The sequence below is a fragment of the Mizuhopecten yessoensis genome, unplaced genomic scaffold (assembly GCF_002113885.1).
Source record: "Mizuhopecten yessoensis strain PY_sf001 unplaced genomic scaffold, ASM211388v2 scaffold10959, whole genome shotgun sequence".
NCBI classification, from domain to species: Eukaryota; Metazoa; Mollusca; class Bivalvia; order Pectinida; family Pectinidae; genus Mizuhopecten; species Mizuhopecten yessoensis.
In genome coordinates this window covers 434,850-449,740 of record NW_018408807.1, presented here as the reverse complement: position 1 = coordinate 449,740, position 14,891 = coordinate 434,850, and the positions used below count along the sequence as shown (strand labels likewise).

Below are 14,891 nucleotides of genomic sequence, written 5' to 3'. Positions count from 1 at the left end.
TGTATGTATCAGACTTCAATGAATAGCATTATGGGTTAAATCTGGCCATAAAAGTATTAAACTGTTTGATGTCTAGGTGTCAACATTTAAATTACAATGACATGTATCTTACACGGATCTACTGGCATGTGTTATAGATAATGGTGTGCTGTACTAGGTAGTCTTGTACGCCTATATTGACACAAACATTGGCCTTGAGATCATTATTAAGAGGTACACATTGTATAGGCCTATCTGATCATCCAGTAAAAAAACAGGTGTGGGGGTAACAATTGTTTATCGGTCGGTTGACGAACACATCACTTTGATTGGTTAAAGTCATGAACAATAAAACGTTACGGTTTGAATATTGCCGCCCTTTGACTTCGCGCTCCTTCCTCACATTCATCCGCGATGTAGTACTATAATGGATACCGTATGTTACCAGTGATAAAACTACTCGGTAGTGAAGCGGACGTTAAACCTATCAATCACACATCATTGATAAGCTATACGGACATGAAGCACTGGTAATATGCTTCATTTGAACAGACTTATTTTTTTCTGATAAGCCCAAAGACCTATGTTATTGAAAACCTTGGAACCAAAATTGATCAAAATTAAACAATATCGAAGTATTTTAATTACTTGTGAAAGAATATGAATACGTATACTTGTTCCCTTAAACAAATCGCTACATAGTCTAACTTGTTGTTTGTAATGATGTGGATCACTCAGCAATGTTCTCACGAACTGTGCTAAATCAAGCTATACACATCAATGTCCTCACGAACTGTGCTAAACCAAGCTGTACACATCAATGTTCTCACGAACTGTGCTAAAACAAGCTGTACACATCAATGTTCTCACGAACTGTGCTAAATCAAGCTGAACACATCAATGTTCTCACGAACTGTGCTAAATCAAGCTATACACATCAATGTCCTCACGAACTGTGCTAAACCAAGCTGTACAAATCAATGTTCTCACGAACTGTGCTAAATCAAGCTGTACACATCAATGTTCTCACGAACTGTGCTAAAACAAGCTATACACATCGTCAGCACAGGCTTTCATGTCTCCCTAATTCTCTTTTTTTGTATTAAAAACTTAAAAATTTGCTACTGTATTTCTTCCCTTTCAGTGTCCACAAGGAAGCTAATGTTAAATTGCAATCTTTAGGGTTGTATTTACACTCCCATTTCTCTTCTCCACTTGGCCACGCCTGTTTATGTTGTATCACGTTAAACCCTACACAACACGTGCCCGTACACCCTTTTGTTTACCAATGGTATGTGCCGTTTTGAGACTTGTTAAGCTTTGTCACAAAGTTTAAAAATCTAGTCATTGAAAACGTTTGTAATGTGGAATTCTTTAGAAAGCCATTATGTGACAGGAAGGTAGCCTTTGTTATGTAAGTTGTCTTTTTATCAAAAGCAACTTGTGTTTCCACTTTATACTCTTGAAGTAAAGGCTATGTCGTTGGGTACATCTAGATGGGTGGCTATTTCGGAGTTTGGTATTTACGTACAGTAAATAGATAAGTGGCTGTTTTGATGCCTTCTCCCGCCTGAGTCACCTGACTTGAGGTATATGCCAAAGGTCTATTACTGACGTAATGTTTGATAGGACGCCGATGATGCACACCCTCCTGATTTCACGACGTTTGCCTGGCTGTGTTGTGCTCTCAGCTGCAAGGGATATTTGGCCATGGACATCTGTGCAGCTGTTTTCGAAAATGTCAAATGCAATAAACACAATATATTCTTCTTTAACGTTACCTGGTCAGCATTTAGTCGCCGTTCGTAATAAAAAATACATACGTCAGTTCTAGTGGGAAATTCCACAAAGATCACTTCTGTTTTTTCATGTTGTTATTGTTATTAAGTTACCAGTTTCCATGATAAGGTAATTTAACTGCAATGAACATCATTTTATTTTCATTTATCATGTACGAGTTTTACTTCACTGAAAACGTTCATACGGAATACGTGATTTTATTGCAGCCGCGGTTCAAATACGAACGAGAAATATTCATGATGGTGTTCCTCTGAAACCCAACCAACGGTTACAGAACAGGCAAATCTGGAACCAGCCCATATGTATACACTGTAATTAGTGATAGCGATTTCGAAATGTTGCAAACCAAAGCCATTGTCCCGAGGGCCCGTCATATATAAGTACGCACAAATCGTTACCCTACACGGAAAGCCAAGTGACCATACGTCCTCTGGGTATTCAGTCAAGAGTATCATCATCAAGTCTCCCGACACGCGCGCGCGTGCTATGGTCGTCGTTGAGGCGATCACGGAGGCGGACCTTTGGCACCACGATAAGGGAGTGCAGTTGCGGACACGCACTCTAACGCATGTGTCGTCTGCGTTTCCGTCTGCATGCAATGAGCTGGACGTTAACATTAGGTAATGGTGCTTCGGATGCAAGCGCATCGAAAGGGAAAGTAATTTACTGGTTGTGATTATTTAAAAACTCTAAATAGAAGCGATGTAGTTGCTCATAAAAACAAGCGATTCCATGTACACGAAATGGCCAATGCTGTGTGTGTTTCTTCCTGTCCATCATCGGTTATACGAGCAGTAAAACAAGAATCTGACACTCCTTGCTGTGCTGCTTGGTTATCCGCGGTCACAGCCGGCATTTGAACCTCGCTCCGACACCTTGTCTGATCGCAGTGATAATATCGACACCACGAGCGCTGAATTTGACAAGTTACACGGGAAAAATCCCGGCCAGATCTGTATCCGATTCTTCAACAAACCGCAGACGCCAATACTCCCACCAAACAGCTCAACACAATTATTGACAAAAACATCGGGTTCGTTTGTACACTCTCGTCTTCCTGTTGTCATGTGAATTCCATAGTTCGTCGTTTCTCTTTTGTATACACCGCTTCCCTACTATTAATATGTTTTTAATGCTTTTAGTTTATCTGTGCTATTATTCCACGGTATGATGGTATGGTGTGCTGTCGGAGTAGAAGGGATTGCCTCTATACTCTATACCAAGATAATGTTGCCAATAATCATAAACACAAGTGTACTTATAGAGGCCAGCTTTCTATTCTACAAGATAATATTGGCTTTCCATATAAACATTTTCGTTATTCGCTGTCATTAATGAAATATTACCTAAAATTTCCAACAATGAAAACTTCACTCTAGAAGTGTTTCGAAAACTATTATATTTTTTGCCGGTAAATAAATCAGGTTTGAATATTGAGTATTGGTTTTAATAATTCTGTTTTCCTGTATTGCGATTATGTAATCTGTATATAGTTATACAGTATCAGTATCATATATACTGCTCAGAAACAATACGCGGAGAATTGTCAGGAAATATTATTTTCTTGTAAGTTTGACATGTACTAGTAAAAGTTTGGTGCTCATAGAAATCCTTTTCTCGAAAAAGCGTTTAGAAAGAACAACGTTCTAGGACATGATCTCTGCTGTACTCAAGAGTTAATAACTTTGTTTCCATAATAAGTAAAAATAGCTCATATCAATTACACTCAAAATGTTCTGCAATAAATGTTTGCTTTCTCCGTCTCTGCTGTCTCTGCTCTGTCTGCCAGATAGATATTGAAGTAGTTAACAGCTAACGCTGTATTTTTTTTTTATTATCTAAATCAACTTAAATGTTGTATTTCACTGAAAGACAAGGCACATTGAGCGGATGAAATAGAAAACTGAGAACCGTTGACTGAACATGACTAGATACCCCTTGGCATTGTTATTAACGAAGAAGTCTGATCTCGTTTTAGTAAAGTTGTTGTCTGCGTCGTTTTAAGGAAGTTTTCCGTCAGCTCGACAACTGGGTGTTTTCTGCCCATGTTTTCTACGAGATGCTCCGTCAGCTTTACCTGCTGTTTCCCGAGGTGTTCCGTCAGCTCGTCTGCTGGGTGTTTACCTGCTGTTGTTTTCCGAGGTATTCCGTCTGCTGGGTGTTTACTTGCTGTTGTTTCCCGAGGTGTTCCGTCAGCCCGTCTGCTGGTTGTTTACCTGCTGTTGATTCCCGAGGTGTTCCGTCAGCTCGTCTGCTGGTTGTTTACCTGCTGTTGATTCCCGAGGTGTTCCGTCAGCTCGTCTGCTGGGTGTTTACCTGCTGTTGTTTCCCGAGGTGTTCCGTCAGCTCGGCTGCTGTGTGTTTACCTGCTGTTGTTTCCCGAGGTGTTCCGTGAGCTTGTCTGCTGGGTGTTTACTTGCTGTTGTTTCCCGAGGTGTTCCGTCAGCTCGTCTTCTGGGTGTTTACCTGCTGTTGTTTCCCGAGGTGCTCCGTCAGCTTGTCTGCTGGGTGTTTACTTGCTGTTGTTTCCCGAGGTGTTCCGTCGGCTCGTCTGCTGGTTGTTTACCTGCTGTTGTTTCCCGAGGTGTTCCGTTAGCTTGTCTGCTGGGTGTTTACTTGCTGTTGTTTCCCGAGGTGTTCCGTCGGCTCGTCTGCTGGTTGTTTACCTGCTGTTGTTTCCCTAGGTGTTCCGTCAGCTCGTCTGCTGGGTGTTTACCTACTGTTGTTTCCCGAGGTGTTCCGTCAGCTCGGCTGCTGGTTGTTTACCTGCTGTTGATTCCCGAGGGGTTCCGTCAGCTCGTCTGCTGGTTGTTTCCCTGTTGTTGTTTCCCGAGGTGTTCCGTCAGCTTGTCTGCTGGGTGTTTCCCTGCTGTTGTTTCCCGAGGTGTTCCGTCAGCTTGTCTGCTGGGTGTTTCCCTGCTGTTGTTTCCCGAGGTGTTCCGTCAGCTCGTCTGCTGGGTGTTTACCTACTGTTGTTTCCCGAGGTGTTCCGTCAGCTTGTCTGCTGGGTGTTTACTTGCTATTGTTTCCCGAGGTGTTCCGTCAGCTCGTCTGCTGGGTGTTTACCTGCTGTTGATTCCCGAGGTGTTCCGTCAGCTCGTCTGCTGGTTGTTTCCCTGTTGTTGTTTCCCGAGGTGTTCGTCAGCTCGACTCCTTTGTGTTTACCTGTTGTTGTTTCCCGAGGTGTTCCGTCAGCGCCGCTACTGGGTGTTTACCTGCTGTTGTTTTCCGAGGTGTTCCGTCAGCTCGGCTACTGGGTGTTTCCCTGCTGGTGTTTTCCGAGGTGTTCCGTCAGCTCGGCTACTGGGTGTTTACCTGCTGTTGTTTTCCGAGGTGTTCCGTCAGCTCGGCTGCTGGGTGTTTACCTGCTGTTGCTCCTGTTGTTTCCCGAGGTGTTCCGTCAGCTCGTCTGCTGGCTGTTTACCTGTTGTTGTTTCCCGAGGTGTTCCGTCAGCTTGTCTGCTGGCTGTTTCCCTACTGTTGTTTATAACATCTTCTCTGCTTTATGCACACGCTTTCATCCATACTCAGACAGATTTAAGCTGAGCGAAATTAAAACTATGTATATTTTTCGTGAATTTGAACAGCTGTGTATTGGGAAACACTTCATGGAATCAGAAGAAACTATTCACATTTACCTTAAAACGCTGTGGTTCTTTGGCATTCTGTGGTTAGTATTTTAGACGACATGACTATCTATTTTGACACCGCCGATACGACTTGCTCCACGCAGCTGTCATTAACAGCGGATTTCATTAAGATCTAATATATAAAAAGTGGTAGCTAAACTTCGACAACCATGCACAGGAGTGCAAAATCTGATAAGGAATAAATCAAGTAAGAGAGATAATGGGTAATATATAAGTGTGATCAGTCGGGTAGCCATTCTAAGTTAGTGTACCAAGATTGCCATTGATTTGGCCGTGTGAGATCGATCTGTGCTTCTCTACCATGCCACGGACTTGTACTCTCGGAGACGCCACTACGGAATGGCTCACGAAAATTATACACAGCTACTTGCAGGGCTGGGTTTGTGAAAATTGCGTCCTATGGTAAAATAATGGTATCAGGAGGCATCTACGTGGAAGTTCTATCACGGATGGCAGCTGTCTCGTGGTACTGCCTACACGAATGTGTCTTTAATGGTATAGCGGTTGACATGGTCACTGATCAGCTTCTGTAGCAATCGGTATTTATTAATAATGTTCTGTGCGTTAGTTAATTGCTGTTTACCTGTAAAGTAGCCAGAGGTTTTCACTACTGAACTTATTATCAGTGTGTATACGACCAATGGAAATTGTGTTAACAGTTCATAAATAATATCCGACGTTCATGAAACAAATTAGATGTAAACTGACAACGACGTCTGTAGGTGCGAATGCCGCTTGGGGAATATAGTATTGGCTGTTCGCTTCACCTGCCGCACACTACCCAATCAAGCATTTCCTTATAGATGATTTGGTGCTGTGCTAGAATGGATCACACCTGAGACCGAGGTCACACGTGGAACCGTCATGGACATTCAGGGCTCGCTCCTATGCGATCTCACGGAGAGTCTGAAATCTCACTGCTCTCTGAGCTTAAGGGTAAGTCTCTCACCACTTCGGCACGTGTAACGCCTAATACACGCGTCGGACGCTTGGGGAGAACTATATCCCTACTTTCGTTTAGTTGATCTATAAATGGGCTATAGGTCATGCTTCGGAGATCAATTTTTCCGATATGTCGTTATTTTTATGTAGACTACGTTTCTTTTTGAACACATCGGTAATGCAATATTTACTAGCGCTTTTAGATTTTTGTTTTAGTAACAGTTTCAAGTTTGTTCTACCCGTATAAAGCCAAAGTCGTATGATATGCATTACATTGGACTTTTGAAATGTTCTGACCGATGGTCACGTCTGACACGTCTGACTTATGATAAAGTTCTACCACTATCCTAGACTGGCATCACTCAGTAGACCTCACTTAAGCTTGCTGGTTATAGACTGTCCTTGTGTAGTAAATTAAGTTGTCATTGGTACTTGGTCAGATATATTGGAGGTAGAATGTTTTGTCAGATATATTGGAGGGAGAATGTTGTCAGATATATTGGAGGTAGAATATTTTGTCTGATGTATTGGAGGTAGAATGTTGTCAGAGATATTGGAGGTAGAATGGTGTCAGATATATTGGAGGTAGCATGTTTTGTCAGATATATTGGAGGTAGAATTGTGTCAGATATATTGGAGGTAGAATGGGGTCAGATATATTGGAGGAAGAATGCTTTGTCAGATATATTGGAGGTAGAATGTTGTCAGATATATTGGGGGTAGAATGTTGTCAGATATATTGGGGGTAGAATGTTTTGTCAGATATATTGGCGGTAGAATGTCTTGTCAGATATATTGGAGGGAGAATGTTTTGTCTGATGTATTGGAGGTAGAATGTTGCCAGATATATTGGAGGTAGAATGTCTTGTCAGATATATTGGAGGTAGAATTGTGTCAGATATATTGGAGGTAGAATGGTGTAAGATATATTGGAGGTAGAATGTTTTGCCAGATATATTGGAGGTAGAATGTCTTGTCAGATATATTGGAGGTAGAATATTTTGTCTGATGTATTGGAGGTAGAATGTTGTCAGATATATTGGAGGTAGAATGTTTTGTCAGATATATTGGAGGTAGAATGTTTTGTCTGATGTATTGGAGGTAGAATGTTGTCAGATATATTGGAGGTAGAATGGTGTCAGATATATTGGAGGTAGAATGTTTTGTCAGATATATTGGAGGTAGAATGTTTTGTCAGATATATTGGAGGTAGAATGTTTTGTCAGATATATTGGAGGTAGAATGTTTTGTCAGATATATTGGAGGTAGAATGTTTTGTCAAATGTATTTGAGGTAGAATGTTTTGTCAGATATATTGGAGGTAGAATGTTTTGTCTGATGTATTGGAGGTAGAATGTTGTCAGATATATTGGAGGTAGAATGGTGTCAGATATATTGGAGGTAGAATGTTTTGTCAGATATATTGGAGGTATAATGTTGTCAGATATATTGGAGGTAGAATGTTTTGCCAGATATATTGGAGGTAGAATGTCTTGTCAGATATATTGGAGGTAGAATGTTGTCAGATATATTGGAGGTAGAATGTTTTGTCAGATATATTGGAGGTAGAATGTTTTGTCAGATATATTGGAGTTAGAATGTTTTGTCAAATATATTGGAGGTAGAATGTTGCTGACACTACAGGTTTTGTATGGAAGATACTTGTAGTTTGCTGAAACAATATGATGTACACAAAAATGAAAAAAAAATCCGTCATGTGAATATTTGTTTCGCTTGAATGCTGATTTGGATGTGATATATCATATGTCTGGAACGATATTGATCACTCCGATTATTCCTTTATGTTTTGTATGTATAGAATTACAACTGTATCCATTCCCAGTAAACCAGTCTGTTTATTGTGATGAAAGCAGGTTTACTGATTTTGTGTCCCATTAATATTGATATACGTAATATGGTAATAAAATGTATTTATAGTACATACCTCACGCATGACTTGTTCCTTTTTTCTGTGAAGTTATCAGTCTGTATTTCAAATCGGATTTTTCTAGACCGCCATCTTTAATTTGAACACATGATATATAATTCCTGATTTTTCTAGACCGCCATCTTTAATTTTAACACATGATATATAATTCCTGATTTTTCTAGACCGCCATCTTTGAACACATGATATATAATTCCTGATTTTTCTAGACCGCCATCTTTGAACACATGATATATAATTCCTGATTTTTCTAGACCGCCATCTTTGAACACATGATATATAATTCCTGATTTTTCTAGACCGCCATCTTTGAACACATGATATATAATTCCTGATTTTTCTAGACCGCCATCTTTGAACACATGATATATAATTCCTGATTTTTCTAGACCGCCATCTTTGAACACATGATATATAATTCCTGATTTTTCTAGACCGCCATCTTTGAACACATGATATATAATTCCTGATTTTTCTAGACCGCCATCTTTGAACACATGATATATAATTCCTGATTTTTCTAGACCGCCATCTTTGAACACATGATATATAATTCCTGATTTTTCTAGACCGCCATCTTTGAACACATGATATATAATTCCTGATTTTTCTAGACCGCCATCTTTGAACACATGATATATAATTCCTGATTTTTCTAGACCGCCATCTTTGAACACATGATATATAATTCCTGATTTTTCTAGACCGCCATCTTTGAACACATGATATATAATTCCTGATTTTTCTAGACCGCCATCTTTGAACACATGATATATAATTCCTGATTTTTCTAGACCGCCATCTTTGAACACATGATATATAATCATCTTTATTACCACTAGTGAGTCCTAAAGGAACGAACTAAGCCTGTGGTGCAGTTGAAATGTGTAGTTTGGCTTTCTGCATAAACCTACTCCTTGTTGTATATCTAGTGTTTTTTTTTTTTATACCAACAGCTTAAGGTTAAGGTTAAAGATAGGGGTTAAAGGTCAAATTACACTAATTGTTTGACCCATTGGTTCGTTTAATACTGTCGTATGCTGTTCCATAGTTTTTATACCTCGAAATTATTTTCCGACGTTAGTTAGTGAAAAATTGAAAATACAAACATTAGATGTGTTTGATGTATGTGGTAAGTATTTATAACTTTGTACAATAGTCTTTAGTATGTTACAAGACAATCATTATTGCGTATCTGTGTGCACCGTTTCCGTCTCATTTCAAACATTTATATTTACAACATCTACGTATTTATTCATTTAAATATTTGCTTCATCATATAAATAAAATATTATCAAAAAGCAATGTGTTGTCATGACGGGATTGTCTACTAGTGCTATTGTTTGAACATAGAACTATAGCAGCAAAAATAGGAACTAGTGTCTTGCAAATACCGTTATACATTAAAAATGTTAATATTTGGAACGAATAGGATACTAAATCAGTTGAATATGTTATTAAAGAGTTCTTGGAACGAAGTCTATAGTCGTTTTGAAAGGTTTGCAGAGCGTACTTGCTATTCTACTGGTATCCAGTGTAAAAATGTTAAATGCGACTTGCAAATAAAAGTGGAAAGGTTAAATATTGTGTCGTTTGAAGTGTTTCGTTTTGTTTTAAAGCTATTTTACGTATAACTTGTACTTGTCATGTACGTCTAGCAGAACAAAATGTAAGCTGCGGTTATCCGCAAAAAGCGGTTCCAAATTGACCGGCTATTATTGTAAATTATGTTATGGACTGGTTTGCGTGCAGTTAATCTTTTGTGCAAGAAATCAATTGATTCTAGGAGCCAAGGAGTTTATAATTTTAGATCATTTAAGTGCACTTTATGACTGTTGGAAACGCTGTGTGTTTGCTCTTGGTTTTTTGTATACAGACAAACATAATCTGCTACCGGCACGCACTGAATTGAACGGATCATTTCCGGAGTTTTCGCCCGCCATTCTTGGCCGCCATTTAGAAACAACGATCTCTTTCGAAGAAAGCGTAGTTTTGTTCAAGCATATACCTATTCATTATCGACATGGTAAGTGTCCCGAGTCAGACAACAATGGGACAGACTTCTCTAACCCTATTTCTATATCAGGTGATCAACTGCAGCAAGGACAATAGTGAAGCTAACACTGGTGAAACACTGCCGTGTAAATTGCATCCCATGACATGCATTAACATCTAGTATGCATGATTTCCATGAGCATCTCCAGGTTTGTAGATATATTTAAAGCCTGTTTTGGGCAGCTTGTATTCATTTCGGACCGAAATATCCCTATTGTCCATTATTGATGGCGGACCCAGGCAATAGGGGAGATACAATGCCATAGGGACGTCAGAGGTATCGTCGGGAAACTCTGATGCAACGGAAGCAGCAGGGAAGGCGATACTACAATGATGGCGAGCAGTGTTATCTAGTTACGGCCAATTATAGGCCTCTGGACCTTGACAGATATTTCAGCTTCAGACAAAGGTGGACGGAGTTTTACTATTTGTGGCCCCACGTTTGTATGTGTACAACAGGAAATTAATTACGAAGTATTTTTTTTCTCTTCTGTGAATGCTAGTCCCCTGATGGAAATGAATGCTCTTTACACTAAATAGGCACCAGAAATGACGGGTGGGTGAGAAAGTATATAACTTATAAATTGAACAATCGATCTAACAGACGTACGACCAAGCATAATTGCCTGAACAAACCGTTATTAATGATTCAGCGAAACGAAGGCACGGTTTTAAAATCATTTACTCGTGCCATGTGAGTTGCCGATGACGCCACCTCATTCTCAGTCATTGTTATAGAAAGACTATAATCAATTTGAGTATATGGCATCATAGGACAAATCCATGTGGACGTTCGACGGCCTACCCACGCGATTACTGTATAGCTGATTAGCACGAAAGAGCACGAAGACTCCGACATAGATTATGTTATTTACCTAACTAACGTTACACCTATAACCAGCTTCTCATCATTAATTCATATGGGACTAGGTACAAGTTATGGGAGAGAGTAGTCGATATTTTGTCGTCACTTGCGGGTCTGGGATACAATGAGTCGTTCATGCGTGGAACAAAATCCTCTTAGCGTGAAGTAGAGATCCTACCTGTTTCCCATACACTCCATGAAGCCAGGCCCTGTCTTTGAGGCTGCTGAAAGTAAGAATCAGGATCGACAACTGTGGAAGTGTGGACTTACAGGGATCATTGGAGTGTGAACAGACCTAGCCGGAAACGGTGTGAACATACCTAGCCGTTTCAGACCTAGCCGGAGACGGTGTGAACATACCTAGCCGGAGACGGTATATAGACAGCCGAGACTTTATACGTCATTGGAGCGTGCTCTCCACATGCGTCAGTGGTGCTTCCGATTATGAAGAGCAACTCGTTTCTGCTTAGGACATTCTTTCGCAGTGGATACAATGTGAGTTGTTAAGGATATCGATGTCCGAGTGCTTTTGTTTGTTATATACTAGTTATACATTAGTTTATACTAGTTATACATTAGTTTATACTAGTTATACATTAGTTTAAACTAGTTATACATTAGTTTAAACTAGTTATACATTAGTGTATACTAGCTAGACATTAGTTTATATTAGTTATACATTAATTTATTCTAGTTACATGTATACATTAGTTTATTCTAGTTATACATTAGTTTATATTAGTATACCTCTACTTTATTTACTCTATATAAAAGTAATTGGTTAAATCGAATAAATCCCCACTTTTGCCTGACTGTGTTTTAGTCCTGTGTGTTAGTCTGGGAACTAAAACACACCTTCTGAACTAAAACACACCTGCACTCGGGTGTTTCCGCCGAGAAAATCAGGCGAGAGGTGGGCTGAGCATTTGACTCCATTGCCATCAAAAGGGTAGTTGGGACGTGAAGCTATACAGCTTATGGTTTACAAATATTTTCTACTTAAAACTATCTCTCCAGTGTGTATTGGTATAATAAAACGGTTAAAGTATGGGGTTGAGGGATATAGTTTCTGGTGTCCCTTGACCATGCATATTTCCCTCGGCTTCGCCTCGGGAAATAGACCTGGTCTCGGGACACCAGAAACTTGCTATATCCCTCAACCACATACTTTAACTGTATACCAGTAATACATGAGTTTATACTAGCTATACATTAATGTATACTAGCTATACATTAGTTTATACGTTTGTACTAGCTATACATTAGTATATACGTTTGTACTAGCTATACATTAGTTTATACGTTTGTACTAACTATACATTAGTTTATACGTTTGTACTAGCTATACATTAGTTTATACGTTTGTACTAGATACTAGCTATTGACGACTCTATTACTACGTGGTTACAATTAGCTATTTGAAGAGGAAGTGTTTTACGTCAGATTAAAAAATACGTCATTGTACCTTCCCGATTTAAGATTCTTTAACGGGATATCGACTTCCTCCAGCTCGATAATTGTAGTATTTGTACTTGATTTATCGACAGATTTCTACATAATCTGCTGACAGAGACACTTTCTACAGCAACGTTTGGCCTGTGTGTGTTTCTATCCACAGACTTGATGGGGAAATCACATCTTACATTCGAGCGCTATTTTCAAATCTTCTTTCTTTTTTACTCCTGAAAATCTGGGGAAATTTGTTGAGCAGATCGATTTGAATAGTCGTTCAAGATGATTTTAATGTACACAGATGTTGTATTTGAACAATGCCACAGATGTTGTATATAGAACATGTCGACAAGGCCACAGATGTTGTGTTTAGAACATGTCGACAAGGCCACATATGATGTATTTAGAACATGTCGACAAGGCCACTGATGTTGTATTTGGAACATGGTGACAAGGCCCCAGATGTTGTATTTAGAACATGTCGACAAGGTCACTGATGTTGTATCTAGAACATATCGACAAGGCCACTGATGTTGTATATAGAACATGTCGACAAGGTCACTGATGTTGTATTTAGAACATATCTACAAGGCCACTGATGTTGTATATAGAACATGTCGACAAGGTCACTGATGTTGTATCTAGAACATATCGACAAGGCCACTGATGTTGTATATAGAACATGTCGACAAGGCCACAGAAGTTGTATTTGGAACATGTCGACAAGGCCAAAGATGTTGTATTTGGAACATGTCGACAAGGCCACCGATGTTGTATATAGAACATGTCGACAAGGTCACAGATGTTGTATTTGGAACATGTCGACAAGGTCACTGATGTTGTATCTAGAACATATCGACAAGGCCACTGATGTTGTATATAGAACATGTCGACAAGGTCACAGATGTTGTATATAGAACATGTCGACAAAGCCACAGATGTTGTATACAGAACATGTCGACAAGGCCACAGATGTTGTCTTTAGAACATGTCGACAAGGCCACAGATGTTGAATTTAGAACATGTCGACAAGGCCACAGATGTTGAATTTAGAACATGTCGACAAGGCCACAGATGTTGTATTGAGAACATGTCGACAAGGCCACAGATGTTGTATACAGAACATGTCGACAAGGCCACAGATGTTGTATACAGAACATGTCGACAAGGCCACAGATGTTGAATTTAGAACATGTCGACAAGGCCACAGATGTTGTCTTTAGAACATGTCGACAAGGCCACAGATGTTGTATTGAGAACATGTCGACAAGGCCACAGATGTTGTGTTTAGAACATGTCGACAAGGCCACATATGATGTATTTAGAACATGTCGACAAGGCCACTGATGTTGTATATAGAACATGTCGACAAGGCCACAGAAGTTGTATTTGGAACATGTCGACAAGGCCACAGATGTTGAATTTAGAACATGTCGACAAGGCCACAGATGTTGTATTGAGAACATGTCGACAAGGCCACAGATGTTGTGTTTAGAACATGTCGACAAGGCCACATATGATGTATTTAGAACATGTCGACAAGGCCACTGATGTTGTATATAGAACATGTCGACAAGGACACAGATGTTGTATATAGAACATGTCGACAAGGTCACTGATGTTGTATTTGGAACATGGTGACAAGGCCACAGATGTTGTATTTAGAACATGTCGACAAGGCCACCGATGTTGTATTTAGAACATATAGACAAGGCCACATATGTTGTATACAGAACATGTCGACAAGGCCACAGGTGTTGTATATAGAACATGTCGACAAGGGCACTGATGTTGTATTTGGAACATGTCGACAAGGTCACTGAGGTTGTATTTGGAACATGTCGACAAGGCCAAAGACGTTGTATTTAGAACATGTCGACAAGCCCACAGATGTTGTATTTAGAAAATGTCGACAAGGCCACAGATGCTGTATTTAGAACATGTCGACAGGGCCACAGAGGTTGTATTTGGAACAAGTCGACAAGGCCACCGATGTTGTATTTAGAACATGTCTACAAGGCCTCTGATGTTGTATTTGGAACATGGCGACAAGGCCACTGATGTTGGATATAGAACATGTCGACAAGCGCCCAGATGTTGTTTTTAGAACATGTCGACAAGGCCTCTGATGTTGTATTTGGAACATGTCGACAAGGCCACTGATGTTGTATATATAACATGTCGACAAGCCCACAGATGT

General features: G+C 39.8%; 1 protein-coding gene across 9 annotated transcripts in view; it reads left to right on the top strand.

The window, feature by feature from the left end:
* LOC110464092 (tetraspanin-18-like) overlaps nt 1–14,891 on the top strand; it is a 140,140-nt gene that overhangs the window by 68,450 nt on the left and 56,799 nt on the right. Inside the window, exon 1 of one of the 9 annotated variants that reach the window (XM_021519138.1) lies at nt 6,170–6,365. The exons of the other annotated variants lie outside the window; for them this stretch is intronic. Within the exon in view, the coding sequence (XP_021374813.1) occupies nt 6,294–6,365 (72 nt within the window). The 5' untranslated portion in view covers nt 6,170–6,293. Of the gene's footprint in view, nt 1–6,169; nt 6,366–14,891 lie in introns of those variants that run through there. 9 annotated transcript variants of the gene reach the window in all.